Source organism: Anolis carolinensis, unplaced genomic scaffold (assembly GCF_035594765.1).
Source record: "Anolis carolinensis isolate JA03-04 unplaced genomic scaffold, rAnoCar3.1.pri scaffold_13, whole genome shotgun sequence".
Classification (NCBI taxonomy): domain Eukaryota; kingdom Metazoa; phylum Chordata; class Lepidosauria; order Squamata; family Dactyloidae; genus Anolis; species Anolis carolinensis.
In genome coordinates, this window is record NW_026943824.1 from 5,647,719 (window position 1) to 5,661,641 (window position 13,923).

Below are 13,923 nucleotides of genomic sequence, written 5' to 3' on the forward strand. Positions count from 1 at the left end.
GGGGGCTCATTGGCAGCGGAGATGGCCAAAGGCGTTTCCGGATCACGTGAGGCCCGAGGGGGGGGGGGGGGTTGGAAATGTTGTGATCACGTGACCACCAGCCTTAGCAACGGGAGAGGCTTGCCTAGCAACGAGGCCTACCAGGAAAGACTGGACAGGGATTGTAGTAGGTAAAAGGTAAAGGTTTTCCCCTGACGTTAAATCCAGTCGTGATAGACTCTGGGGGTTGGTGCTCATCTCCATTTCTAAGCCGAAGAGCCGGCGTTGTCCGTAGACCCCTCCAAGGTCATGTGGCCGGCATGTAGTAGTAGTAGTTTGGGCAAAATAAGGTGAGCTTGGCTTCAGGACAGGCTGTGAGTCAACTGGTACAACACTCTACAGAGCAGTGATTAATATAATATTAGCATGACAAGCTGCAATTCAACTGGTAAAGTACATTATAGAATGAAAATAGTGTTTATATATATATATATATATATATATATATATATATAATTTATATACATTTATATAATTTTGCATATAATATTATACATATATTGATAATAATATTATAATGCAATACAATATTATACTACTAATAATACAATATAATAATATTAATTGTATATTATATATTAAATGTAACATTACTAATAATATTACCATATAATGATATAGTACAATATACAGTAGAGTCTCACTTATCCAAGCTTAACGGGCTGGCAGAAGCTTGGATAAGCGAATATCTTGGATAATAAGGAGAGATTAAGGAAAAGCCTATTAAACATCAAATTAGGTTATGATTTTACAAATTAAGCACCAAAACATCATGTTATACAACAAATTTGACAGAAAAAGCAGTTTAATACACAGTAATGCTATGTAGTAATTACTGTATTTATGAATTTAGCACCAAAATATCATGATGTATTGAAAACATTGACTACAAAAATGCATTGGATAATCCAGAATGGTAGATAAGCGAATGTTGGATAAATGAGACTGTACTGTAACTTGTAAAATGCCCTGAGTCCCCTTTGGGGTAAGAAGGGCGGGATATAAATGTCGCAAATAAATAAATAAATAAATAATATTAACATGACAGGCTGTAATGTAACCAGTATAATATTTTATAGAGTGAAATTAGTGCAATATTACTGTAAATCATCTGAAAAAATGTACAATATCACAGGATGTCTACGCCCTCCGGTAGCGCAATGGGTTAAAGCCTTGTGCTGGCAGGACTGCTGACTTGAAGGTTGTGTTGCTTACCTGAAGGTTGCCAGTTCGAATTCGGGGAGAACACGGATGAGCTCCCTCTGTCAGCTCCAGCTCCCCATACGAGAGGCGAGAGAAGCCTCCCACAAGGATGGTAAAACATCAAAACATCCAGGCATCCCCTGAGCAATGTCCTTGCAGGTGGCCAATTCTCTCACACCAGAAGTGACTTGCAGTTTCTCAAGTCACTCCTGACACAAAAAAAATGCTGGGGAAATTATATTGTTTAGCCATTATTGCACCACCTGATATCTGTCAGGAAGTATCAGCCTGTAATGAAAGGACCAAGGCATTGACATCTCCGGCCCATCCTCTGTTCAGATATCAGCCAGAAAACCAATGCTTTAAATTAAGAAACAGCTTCCTAAGCTATAGAGATACTCGCAAGGAAGCTCTTGCTTACAAATGAGCAAATATTCACTCTTACATGCCATTAACATTTCAATTTTTACTCCACAGACTTAGAAAGAGTGTTCTTTCCCCTAAATCTTGGGAGAAACCTTTCCTTTGAAAGATGGCCAGCCGGCTATATGACAGCATCGAACCCAATGTCATCGATGAAGAAATGTTGCAGAAAGCAGTGGAGGAGCAAGGACCACAGGAGGAAGCCGGACAATTGGCTAAGAAGGAAGGCATCAACTTCAAAGACGTCAAGGAACTGCAGCTGGATTTCAGAGGTCAGTGTTGAAGTACAAAATGATCAGTTTAAGCAGACAATGGGAATTGCCAAAGTGGAGTCTGACTGCATTCATTCTACAGTGTAGATGCACTGCTAGTCTATTAAAGCTGAAATACGTCAACTAGCTTGTTTTGCATTTTTTTGCACCTCTAGTCTGTTCAAGCTGAAATATGTCAACTGGCTTGTTTTGCATTTTTTTCACACTTGCCGTCTTGAACTTTGGCTTTCTCTTGTGGTTTCAGGTATCTTGAAAATTGATAATCTCTTCCAGTTCATAAACCTGACAAAATTGCAGCTGGACAACAATATGATTGAGAAGATAGAAGCATTGGATAGTCTGATCTATCTGGTCTGGCTAGGTAAGCTATTTTGCCGTAAAGGCATGCTATTTAGAAAACATCATACTACAGTGGAGTCTCACTTATCCAACATAAGCGGGCCGGCAGAATGTTGGATAAGCGAATATGTTGGATAATAAGGAGGCATTAAGGAAAAGCCTATTAAACATCAAATTAGGTTATGATTTTACAAATGAAGCACCAAAACATCATGTTAGACAACAAATTTGACAGAAAAAGTAGTTCAATACGCAGGAATGCTATGTAGTAATTACTGTATTTATGAATTTAGCACCAAAATATCACGATATATTGAAAACATTGACTACAAAAATGTGTTGGATAATCCAGAACGTTGGATAAGTGAGACTCTACTGTATTTCCAGACGTAAAGCAACTCTGAAAAATACCGTATATATTCAAGTATAAGCCAACCCGAATATAAGCCAAGGCACCTAATTTTACCACAAAAAACTGGGAAAACATTAACTCCAGTATAAGCCGAGGGTGGTAAATTTCAGAAATAAAAATAGATACCAATAAAATTACATTAATTGAGGCATCAGTAGGTTAAATGTTTTTGAATATTTACATCAAGCTCAAATTTAAGAGAAGACTGTCCAACTTTGATCAAATCATTATTCTCATCTTCTTCAATGTAAATGTGCTTATGTATCCTTTTAATAATAATAGAATAAAATAAAGCATGTAATAATAATAATAAATACAGGAAAATAATACAAGTAATAATAAATAGAGTAAAATAATAAATGCAATAATAATAATATCAGAGTGAAATAATAAATGTATTATTAATAATAAGAAAAATAGAGTAAAATAAATGTAATAGAAGCAACAATAATAGAGAAAAATAATAAATGTAATAATACAAATAATAATAGAGAAAAATAATAAAAGTACAATATATTCTCAAGTATAAGCTGACCCAAATATAAGCCAACCAGGAGCCTCACCTGAGTATAAGCCGAGGGGGGCTTTTTCAGTCTTAAAAAAAGAGCTGAAAAACTAGGCTTATACTCGAGTATATACAGTAACTATCCACCCTCTTTTTAAAGCCTCTCCAAAAGGTTCGGGAAGACTTTTTGTAGAAGTGACTTCTCTTTGTTTGTTGATGAATAAGCCACTCCAGGAACGCTTCTGGATGTCTCGATGTCTTCCTCATTTTTAGATCTCTCCTTCAACAATATCGAAATCATTGAAGGCTTGGATGCTCTGGTGAAACTGCAGGATCTTAGTTTGTACAGCAACAGGATTTCCACAATCGAGAACATGGATACGCTCGAAGAGCTTCAAGTCTTCTCTATAGGAAACAACAATATAGAAGTTCTGGAAAATGTAAGAGTTTTGTGAATAAAGCAAGTTAAGCGTCTGTGACAACTGTCAGAGTTGCTGTGAGTCCAATATAATTGTATTTTGTATTTTTTTTCAATGAAATAATAATAACAATTTGGATCTCTCTCTGTCCTATGGTTAACAGATTATTTATCTCCGGAAGTTCAAAAACTTGCGCACGTTGAACCTCGCTAAGAATCCGGTCTGTGACAATGACCTTTATGCCATGTTTATTGCCGCTTACCTCCCCGATCTTGTCTACCTGGATTTTCGACTGGTAGACGAGAACACGGTAAGGACGCAGTCCTGCATTTAATTATTTGAATTTCCCTCTATATCCATGAAGCCGTCAAACGTGCAACAATAAAATAATATTCTCGACCTCGTTTTATTACCAACAGACATGACTCCGCTTTTCTGTGCATGACAACCAAAGCAAAATAATAATAATAACAACTTTATTTTTATACCCCGCCCCATCTCCCCAAAGGGACTCGGGGCGGCTTACATGGGGCCTAGCCCGATAAAACAAACAAATAACAATAACAAAGCAATAAAACAATTATCCCAGTATAAAACATCAACATCCATAAAAACAATCATTAAAATCAACAAGCAGGATACAGTGTTAAAAACAGGAGACTAAATCGTAGATCCCAGGCAAAGTGCAGAGTGTTACAAAATGCAATGAAATCATACTGATTTGCCAAAAACAAGCAAAGATTGGCTAAGCTGGTGACAAAGCAATCCTTCCACTTGTCCTGTTGAATAATTAATAAAATCATAAAAGTTGGAAGAGACCCCAAAGGTCATCAAGTCCAACCCCCTTTTGCCATCCAGGAACACACAATCAAAGCACTCCCTACAGATAGACTCTAGAGCTCCAAATATCACCATATTATGAGTTTACACCTAGGCTTTTAGCCCTTAAGGGGACCCATTTCAGCCTTTGCAAACTGAGGAGGTTGATTCAAAAATGGAGAAATCTAGTAGATATGGCTCTTTGGAGAACCTCTAAAGATCTGACTGGAATGGCAGGAAGCTCAAGGTCCTCAAGCCATGTGTCTTTATCGCCTTTCCCCAGCGTGACATGGCCTTCATCAAATACCAGTATGCCATTGAGGAGATGAAGCATGGGGAATATGTGGCTTTGTCCAAGCAGAAGATCCAAGAAGCTGCTGATAAAGAGCTGGCCTACCACAAGGTAAGTTCTCATTTGGTCTGCCATGGAGATGTGCAGTGTGGAAATGGAACCTTTTTGGATTACCGCTCCCAGAATCCCCCAACTGGAGCTTTCTATATTCCACTGGGTTTGAGGTTTAACTAGATCCTGGGTTTAAATATTATTTATTTATTTATTTATTTATTTATTTATTTACATCACTTTTACCCCGCCTTTCTCTCTGAGGGGACTCAAAGCGGCTTACAGTAAATAGGCAAAAATTCAATGCCTAAAAACAATGTAAAAACAACCATTCATATAAAACAATCTACAAAACAACAGTTCATATAAAACAGATACCATTATAAAATAAAATCACATTATATAAAATTTTAAGAGGATTTTATAGGATATTATAGGATTCTTTGTGCTTTGGAAACAGCCACCGTTTCTTTTGGGGCGATATAAATTCCTTTTTTACGATAATCTATATTTCTTGCCTGGGACCTCATCCTTTCTGAACATCTCTTTGGAGAAGTATAAAATCAGGAATAACATCCCTCCACTCCTGTTATTAAATAACTTTCTTATTCTTTCTTCTTTAAGTCTGCCTATGTGGAGTATCTGAATGGACCCTTCCTGTTTGACAGCATGTACGCAGAAGATCCTGAAGCAAGCAAGCTGGTGTACCTCCCAGGAGTACCAGAACTCCTGGAAAAATATCCTTCCCTATTTGAGACAGATAAATCTTTGGGAGCGGGTTGATTTCAGAGTCTGTTTTCCGATTCTACCCGGAGTTGCACACCTTTGAAGTCTTGAAGTCACCCGTTTTTGTTGGTTCGGGAGGCATCCTCAAACTATTAAATGCAACTTTACTTTGAGACAGGCAAGAACACATTTAACATACAGTAGAGTCTCACTTATCCAACACTCGCTTATCCAACATTCTGGATTATCCAATGCATTTTTGTAGTCAATGTTTTCAATACATCGTGATATTTTGGTGCTAAATTCGTAAATACAGTAATTACTACATAGCATTACTGCGTATTGAACTAGTTTTTCTGTCAAATTTGTTGTACAACATGATGTTTTGGTGCTTAATTTGTAAAATCATAACCTAATTTGATGTGTAATAGGCTTTTCCTTAATCCCTCCTTATTATCCAAGATATTCGCTTATCCAAGGTTCTGACAATGGGGCAGGCTGCCTCAAGGTTTAGTAGACTCTCTTTCTTTGGAGGTCTTTATGCACATCTTAGAGGCCCTCCTGTCGCCACTACCTATATCTCAGGTCCGCCTTGTAGGAACAAGGGAGAGGGCCTTTTCTGCTGTGGCCCCCCGCTTGTGGAACTCGCTGCCCATTGAAATCATGCAAGCCCCCACCCTTTTAGCCTTCAGGAAAGATTTAAAAACATGGCTCTTCCGGTGTGCTTTCGGAGAGTAAATGTTCTTTGCTACTCCCCCCAATATTTATCCTCTAGACTGGTTCACTATCTGACGTCCCTGTCCCTCGAGGTTTTTATTCTGATCCCTTTCTCACCCAGTTTTTAATTTTTAATCTAGTTTTTTAATTGTAGTGTTCATGCGGCCCGCCCTTGTTATACTGCTGTTTTGATCTTATGTTGTACTGTTTATTTTATGTATTGTATTATTTAATTGCATTATGATATGGTTATATTGTATTGTCCTGGGCATGGCCCCATGTAAGCCGCCCCGAGTCCCCATTGGGGAGATGGTGGCGGGGTATAAATAAAGTTTTATTATTATTAGATAGACATCCCTCAGAAGTGCTATCTGTTTCCCCAAGGCAAGGGGTTGGACCAGATGGCTCTTAGGGTTCCTTCCAGATCTAGGATTCTTTGTTTTGAAGATTAGTGCCATATATTGAAAAACAGATTCACTAAATCCCACGTCTCCCATGGCATCTTCTCCAGTGGAAACATTAAAAGAGCTTAGGAAGGTGTGTCATACCATACCAGACTTGCCTTCCAGTTAGAGCCTCTCCTTCCGAAGGAGCTTTTGACACTTAATTTGTTGTTGGACTGATCTATCTGCCCATTTTATAATAGCGCCATTCTTGAGGTGTTGCCAATGTTATTTTGCGCTTTCTTGTCCATTTCAACCGTGAAATACCTTCCCCATTCCAGCACATTCTGTACTGGGTTTTATGAATTAGTCTCCTGTTTTAATATTGTATGCTTCATGTCGATTTTATTGATTGTTTTACTGATAATTGAGGTTTTATTGGTATAATTGTTTTATTGTTGTATCATTGATATTTGATTGTTTTATCGGGCTAGGCCCCATGTAAGCCGCCCCGAGTCCCTTCGGGGAGATGGGGCGGGGTATAAAAATAAAGTTATTATTATTATTATTATTATTATTATTATTATTATTATTATTATTATTATGTACTCTGATAGATATAAATACATACACATACACACACCTTAGCTTAGGTACCTAGCATTGCCTGGGTTAGGACTTTTCCAAAGATAAATATTAGAAAAATAGTCATTGTTTGGTTTTGCATTTTATGAATGATCCCATTAGAAATACATATGGCTCTCTGAATGTAGGATACACATGGCTCTTTGGATGTGGGTGGACCACAGCACTCATCATCCTCCCTCAATTTCTCCTGGAACCTTGCCGGTATGTTAAGTTGTTCGTGACGGGTTATGTGTGCCACGTTTGGTCCAGATCCATTTTTGGTGGGAGTCACAGGATTTTCTAGATGTAGGGTGAACTATATTTATTTAATATTTACTATACTTATATCCCGCCCTTCTCACCCCGAAGGGGACTCAGAGCAGCTTACAAATTAAATTTACATACAATATTATATTATTAGCATAGCACAATATTGGCAATAAATTACTATATTGTACTATATCAATATATTGTAATATTATTATTAATATTACATGTAATATATAGTATATAATTAACACTATTATATTGTATGATTAGTATTATATTGTATTCCAAAATAATATTATTAATATTATATGCATAGGGATAAAGGTAAAGGTTTTCCCCTGACGTTAAGTCCAGTCGTGACCGACTCTGGGGGTTGGTGCTCATCTCCATTTCTAAGCTGAAGAGCCGGCGTTGTCCATAGACACCTCCAAGGTCATGTGGCTGGCATGACTGCATGGAGCCATTACCTTCCCACCGGAGCGGTACCTATTGATCTACTCACATTGGCATGTTTTCGAACTGCTAGGTTGGCAGAAGCTGGGACTAATAGCGGGAGCTCATTCCGCTCCTGGGATTTGAACCTGGGACCTTTCAGTCTGCAAGTTCAGCAGCTCAGCGCTTTAACACACTGTGCCACCACCAGAGGCCCAATATATATATATGCATATACAATAACTATATTAATAACTATAATAACTAATAATAATAACTATAATACTATAACTCCTATCATCCTCTGTCATTGCCCCCCTCTCCCCCAAAAAAACCCTGCCAGTGCTTAAAGTTGGTCATGTGGGGTCAGTTGTTGTTGGGAGTCACAATGCTAGCTGGATATGTGAGCCATCTTGGAAAATACATACAAACGTAGATAGACAGGTAGGTAGGAAAGTGATTGATTGATAGATAGAATATAAATATATTTGAATATAAATAAATATATATGTACTATACATACACAGCCCCGGTGGTGAAGTGCGTTAAAGCGCTGAGCTGCTGAACTTGCAGACCGAAAGGTTCCAGGTTCAAATCCCAGGAGCGGAATGAATGCCCGCTGTTAGCTCCAGCTCCTGCCAGCCTAGCAGTTCAAAAACATGCAAATATGAGTAGATCAATAGGTACCGCTCCGGCGGGAAGGTAACGGCGCTCCATGCAGTCATGCCAATGGCCACATGACCTTGGAGGTGTCTATGGACAACGCCGGCTCTTCGGCTTAGAAATGGAGATGAGCACCAACCCCCAGAGTCGGTCACGACTGGACTTAACATCAGGGGAAACCTTTACCTTTACCTATATATACACAAGCACACATATATGGAAGCAGGTGCTTGGAGCTGCTGGGTGGGATCCTTTTCTCTTTCTCTCCTCCTTTGCTCTGTTATTGTCCCCTTGACTCCAGTTTCACCTACAAGACCAAGTTTGTGGAAGTTTGCGAGGCTCTCTTTGACTACGGCCTGAAGCAGCACGAGAAGCGAGAAGCCGAAGTCGCGCTCTTCTACGAGTGCCTCAACGAAGCCCTGTCTGAAAACCAAGCAGAGGGGACCAAAATCATCCGCGACTTCGAAGAGCAGCATTGTGCGGTAGGCAGAGGGTCCTGGGTTTTACTCCACATATACCCTTGGAGAAGGGGCAGTTAGAGCCAAGTAGCAGATGTAAGACATGTCTTCAGTGGGAGAGGAGCCTCTGATTTTCTCTCTCCCAACTTGTGCATCCAGACTCTCGACTTGATTCAGAACACCAGCGACCCGCAGCTCACGGAGCTGAAACTGGCAGATTACAACGAAGACATCTCCAAGCTCTACGATATATTGATGAGCCTGGAGATGCAAATTGTCGACCAGTTAGAGGTAAGTGGAGGTCCATTGGGTGAGCTGGGCAAGGGATGGACTTTCTAGACTTAATGTCAGGGGAAACCTTTACCTTTCTATATATATAAAAGAGTGATGGCATCACGGCAGCGGACAAAACAACAAAAGTAAAAACCCCACAACCTCGAAAATTGACAGCACAACCCCTCATCCACGCCTCTAGGTTGATACAACAAAAAAGAAAAGAAAAATAAAGTCCTAATTAGAGGGAGAGGAATAATTGTTTTTATCTAATTGCTGCCATCTATATATATAAAAGAGTCATGGAATCCTGGCGACCGACAAAACAACAAAACTAAACACCCCACAACTTCGAAAATTGACAGCACAACCCCTCATCCATGCCTCTAGGTTTATACAACAAAAAGAAAAGAAAAATAAAGTCCTAATTAGAGGGAGAGGAATAATTGTTTTTATCCAATTGCTGCCAGTTAGAAGGCTAAGCTCCGCTCACTTGGTCTCCTACCAACCCACTCAGCCCAGGGGACCCTTGACCTTAACTACCACCAATTCCTCAATACTTTATTTCCCATACCACCAGACTTCGCCACAGCAACGCGTGGCCGGGCACAGCTAGTACCTTATAATAAGCAGCCTAATCGTCAGCCAGACAAACCAGATACTTAACAGTGACAACAGTCAGGAAGGAATTAGCAGGAGTCCCCAAACTAAGGCCCGGGGGCCGGATGCGGCCCTCCAAGGTCATTTACCTGGCCCCCGCCCTCAGTTTTATAATATAATATTTTTATATCATTTTAAATAATATAATATATTGCATATACATATAATATTGATAATCTATATATATATAAAAGAGTGTTGGAATCCTGGCGACCGCCAAAACAACAAAACTAAACACCTCACAACCTCGAAAATTGACAACACAACCCATCATCCATGCCTCTAGTTTGATACAACAAAAAGAAAAGAAAAATAAAGTCCTAATTAGAGGGAGAGGAATAATTGTTTTTATACAATTGCTGCCAGATAGAAGGCTAAGCTCTGCCCACTTGGTCTCCTAGCAACCCACTCACCCAGGGGACAGGCAGAGTTAGGCCTCACTTAGGCCTCTTCCACACTGCCTATAAAATACAGATTATCAGATTTTTAACTTCCACAAGGCCCTTCCACACAGCTATATAACCCATATAATTTTATATTATCTGCTTTAACTGGATTATCTAGACTCCACACCTTTACCCTTTACCTTAACTACCACCAATTCCTCAATACTTTATTTCCCATACCACCAGACTTCGCCACAGCAACGCGTGGCCGGGCACAGCTAGTATTATTATAATGTTATACAATATAATATTAATAATACCATATAATATTAATTATATGATATATATTATATGTAGTATTACAGTATAGTGGTATAGTTCAATATAGTAATATATAATGTTAATATTGTGCTATGCTAATAATATAATACATTGTATGTACATACAGCTGCTCTGAGTCCCCTTCGGGGTGAGAAGGGCGGGATATAAATGTAATAAATAAATGTAGTAAATGAATAAATACATAATTTTAGACTTAGGTTCGCCCAAAGTCTGAAACCACTTGAAGGCACACAACAACAACAACAATCCTAATTAACTTGACTATCTCATTGGCCAGAAGCAGGCCCACACTTCCCATTGAAATCCTGATAGGTTTATGTTGGTTACAATTGTTTTCATTTTTAAATATTGTATTCTTCTTTCATTGTTGTTGTTTTGCACTACAAATAAGACATGTGCAGTGTGCATAGGAATTTGTTCGGTTTTTTTCCCCAAATGATAATTCGGCCCCTCCGCAGTCTGAAGGATTTAAAAATTTGAGGACGCCTGGAGTTAGCATCGTGTGCTTTGTTTTTAGGCAGATTTCTACCAAAGTCAAATTTCTCCCATTCCAAATGTCCCCCTTCTCTCAATCAGGAAGTTATAAAAGATTTCGAAAGAAACATCTTGGACCTGGTGGCTATCTTTATAGAAAATGAGCAAGGGCTATATCCTTTTTGCAGCAGACATGAGGATGATCAATCATGATGGATACTTCACTTTTGGTTTCTTCAGTTCGTCCACACTACCCTGGAGAGCAAAGTGAGGTAAACTAGGATTGAGATCATTTTGGGAACCATTTCCAGAGTCTATAAAACACAGCCTTTTCCCCTCTTTCTGTCAAGAAGTGTACAAGAAGACTGAGGTTTCTTTCTATAACCTGGGAACAGCCATCATAGTTTCCTGGAATGCATGTACATTGTGGAATTAATGTGGTTTGACACCACTAGCTGCCATGAGTCAGTGTTATAGAATCTTGTACACTTTGGTAGAGAAGGCTAAAACTACAAATCCTCTGGGGAAAAAGATAAGCCCTTTTTGTTTGTATCCTCATCAGTATTGGAGTGAATCTCTGCATAGAAGGACTTTTTGGTTCAATGCCTGGATCCTTAATGCCTGAATCTCCTATTAAAATGGAGGCAAGACATCTAAGGATCGGTACCCGCTGTTTGTTTCTTAACCCTCACCTCTACGATGGCTCAGTGTCGGGATCTGGAGAACCACCACCACGAGAAGCTGCTAGAAATAGCCATCAACACACTGGAGAAAGTGGTGAAAAGCGAGTTCGACGAGGAGATGCCTGATGACGTCCGGATGGTAAGTACTCATTTATTTATTTACAGTATTTATATTCCGCCCTTCTCACCCCGAAGGGGACTCAGGGCGGATCACATTACACATATAGGCAAACATTCAATGCCTTTTAACATACCGTGTTTCCTCGAAAATAAGACAGGGTCTTATATTAATTTTTGCTCCCAAAGATGTGCTAGGTCTTATTTTCAGGGGATGTCTTATTTTTCCATGAAGAAAAATTCATATTTATTGTTGAACAAAAAAATGAACATTTATTATATACTCTAAAGTAGTTGTCATCACAAATCAACATAACCAAACAAACTGTGAATCCTATCAAGAATTTCTTGTTACTACCATTATTTCCATGTACAACTGGCATGTACATTTACCAATCCTGCATGCTCTGGTGTTCTATGTGTTGTCGAAGGCTTTCATGGCCGGGATCACAGGATTGTTGTATGTCTTTCGGGCTGTGTAGCCATGTTCCAGAAGTATTCTCTCCTGACGTTTCGCCCACATCTATGGCAGGCATCCTCAGAGGCTGTGAGGATGCCTGCCATAGATGTGGGCGAAACGTCAGGAGAGAATACTTCTGGAACATGGCCACACAGCCTGAAATACATACAACAACCCTCTGGTGTTCTGTTTGGCAGGCGCTGGGCATGCTTCCAAACAAAAACTTTGCTAGGTCTTACTTTCAGGGAAGGTCTTATATTTAGCAATTCAGCAAAACTTCTACTAGGTCTTATTTTTTGGGGATGTCTTATTTTCGGGGAAACAGGGTAGAACAAAGACAAGACAAACATAGGCTCCAAGCGGGCCTCGAACTCATGACCTCCTGGTCAGAGTGATTCATTGCAGCTGGCTGCAGCTGGTTGCTCAACAGCCTGCACCACAGCCCGGCCCCAAGAAGTACTTCTGCTTCTTGAGTTAGCACAGGCTTTAATTTCTTAGTCCCATCACAGGCAAGACACGGAATAGAGCCTTTTCAATTGTGGCTCCAAAACTATGGCACTCCCTGGTCAGTAGCAACTCAAAACACTTGCTTTATTGCTTCTGTTTGAAGTCAGTCTCCCTTAACCTTCCTTCCATAGCTTTTTGTGGATAAAGACACCATTGTCAACGCCGTCAACGCCTCTCACGACATCCACCTCCTCAAGATCGACAACCGGGAGGACGAGATTGTGACCAAATCCAACAGCTGGGCTTCTGTGCTGATAGAAAGGGTAAGTGGACAATCCTCTGGCACTAGGCTAGAGAACGAGAGCCATTCCAACTCATGGCAAATGCTGAATTCAAGTGCGGGCCCCCACTCTTGATTTCAATCCCGGCAGGTTCACAACGACGAAATCAACAGGAACCGAAGCCGCGTCCTGGAGATCAACCAATACATTGACCATCTTCGGAGCGAGCTGGACAACTGGGACATTTTGGAGCAGTAGTTGGCTTTTGGTACAGAACCAAAATGTCCAGATCCTGGCCTTAGCACCCGGGAAGTGATTCTGCTTGAATGTCTCCTTCCCACCAAAAACATCTGTGTTGATTTACCCCAGAAGGCAGTTCTCCCCCCCCCCCTTCTTCCTGATGGGCTTTCAGGCATTTTTTAAAGGAGACTAATATAAAATCAAATCAGTGCTGTGTGCTTACAAACCACTGGACCTTCAGGACTTTGGTCCTCTCCTTCTTCAAGTTTTATCCCATACAAAGACAATACTGATAAACATTTTAAGACAGAGTTGTTTGGTCTTGCCGAGTGCCAGATAAGAGGAAAGGCGTTGCACTTGAGTACCACTGAACTTTCTGAAAGCAAACCTCAGCTCACAAATATTTCATTGGGTGAATAAAACCTATTTTCTAAATCTTGAAACTTGCTCTCTTTTTCTCAGCAGGCCCTTGTTGCATCTTGGACTGCTTTGCATCCACGGCTATAGTCT

At 39.9% G+C, this 13,923-nt stretch overlaps 1 protein-coding gene across 4 annotated transcripts; it reads left to right on the forward strand.

Annotated features, from left to right (window-relative positions):
* Positions 1–13: 13 nt before the first annotated feature.
* Positions 14–13,856, forward strand: drc3 (dynein regulatory complex subunit 3). 4 transcript variants are annotated; one of them, XM_062964589.1, is made up of 13 exons: positions 14–170; positions 1,720–1,937; positions 2,182–2,298; positions 3,467–3,633; positions 3,776–3,922; positions 4,715–4,834; positions 5,399–5,511; positions 8,900–9,074; positions 9,210–9,341; positions 11,288–11,358; positions 11,884–12,007; positions 13,084–13,215; positions 13,324–13,856. In XM_062964589.1, the coding sequence occupies exons 2-13, from the start codon at positions 1,775–1,777 to the stop codon at positions 13,429–13,431; spliced, it is 1,569 nt and encodes a 522-aa protein (XP_062820659.1). In that variant the 5' UTR covers positions 14–170; positions 1,720–1,774; the 3' UTR covers positions 13,432–13,856. The 4 variants fall into 4 exon arrangements, with proteins under 4 accessions (XP_062820659.1, XP_062820658.1, XP_062820661.1 ...); XM_062964588.1 differs by having other exon boundaries at positions 52–177; XM_062964590.1 differs by lacking the exon at positions 14–170 and adding an exon at positions 209–329.
* The last annotated feature ends 67 nt before the right edge of the window (positions 13,857–13,923 follow it).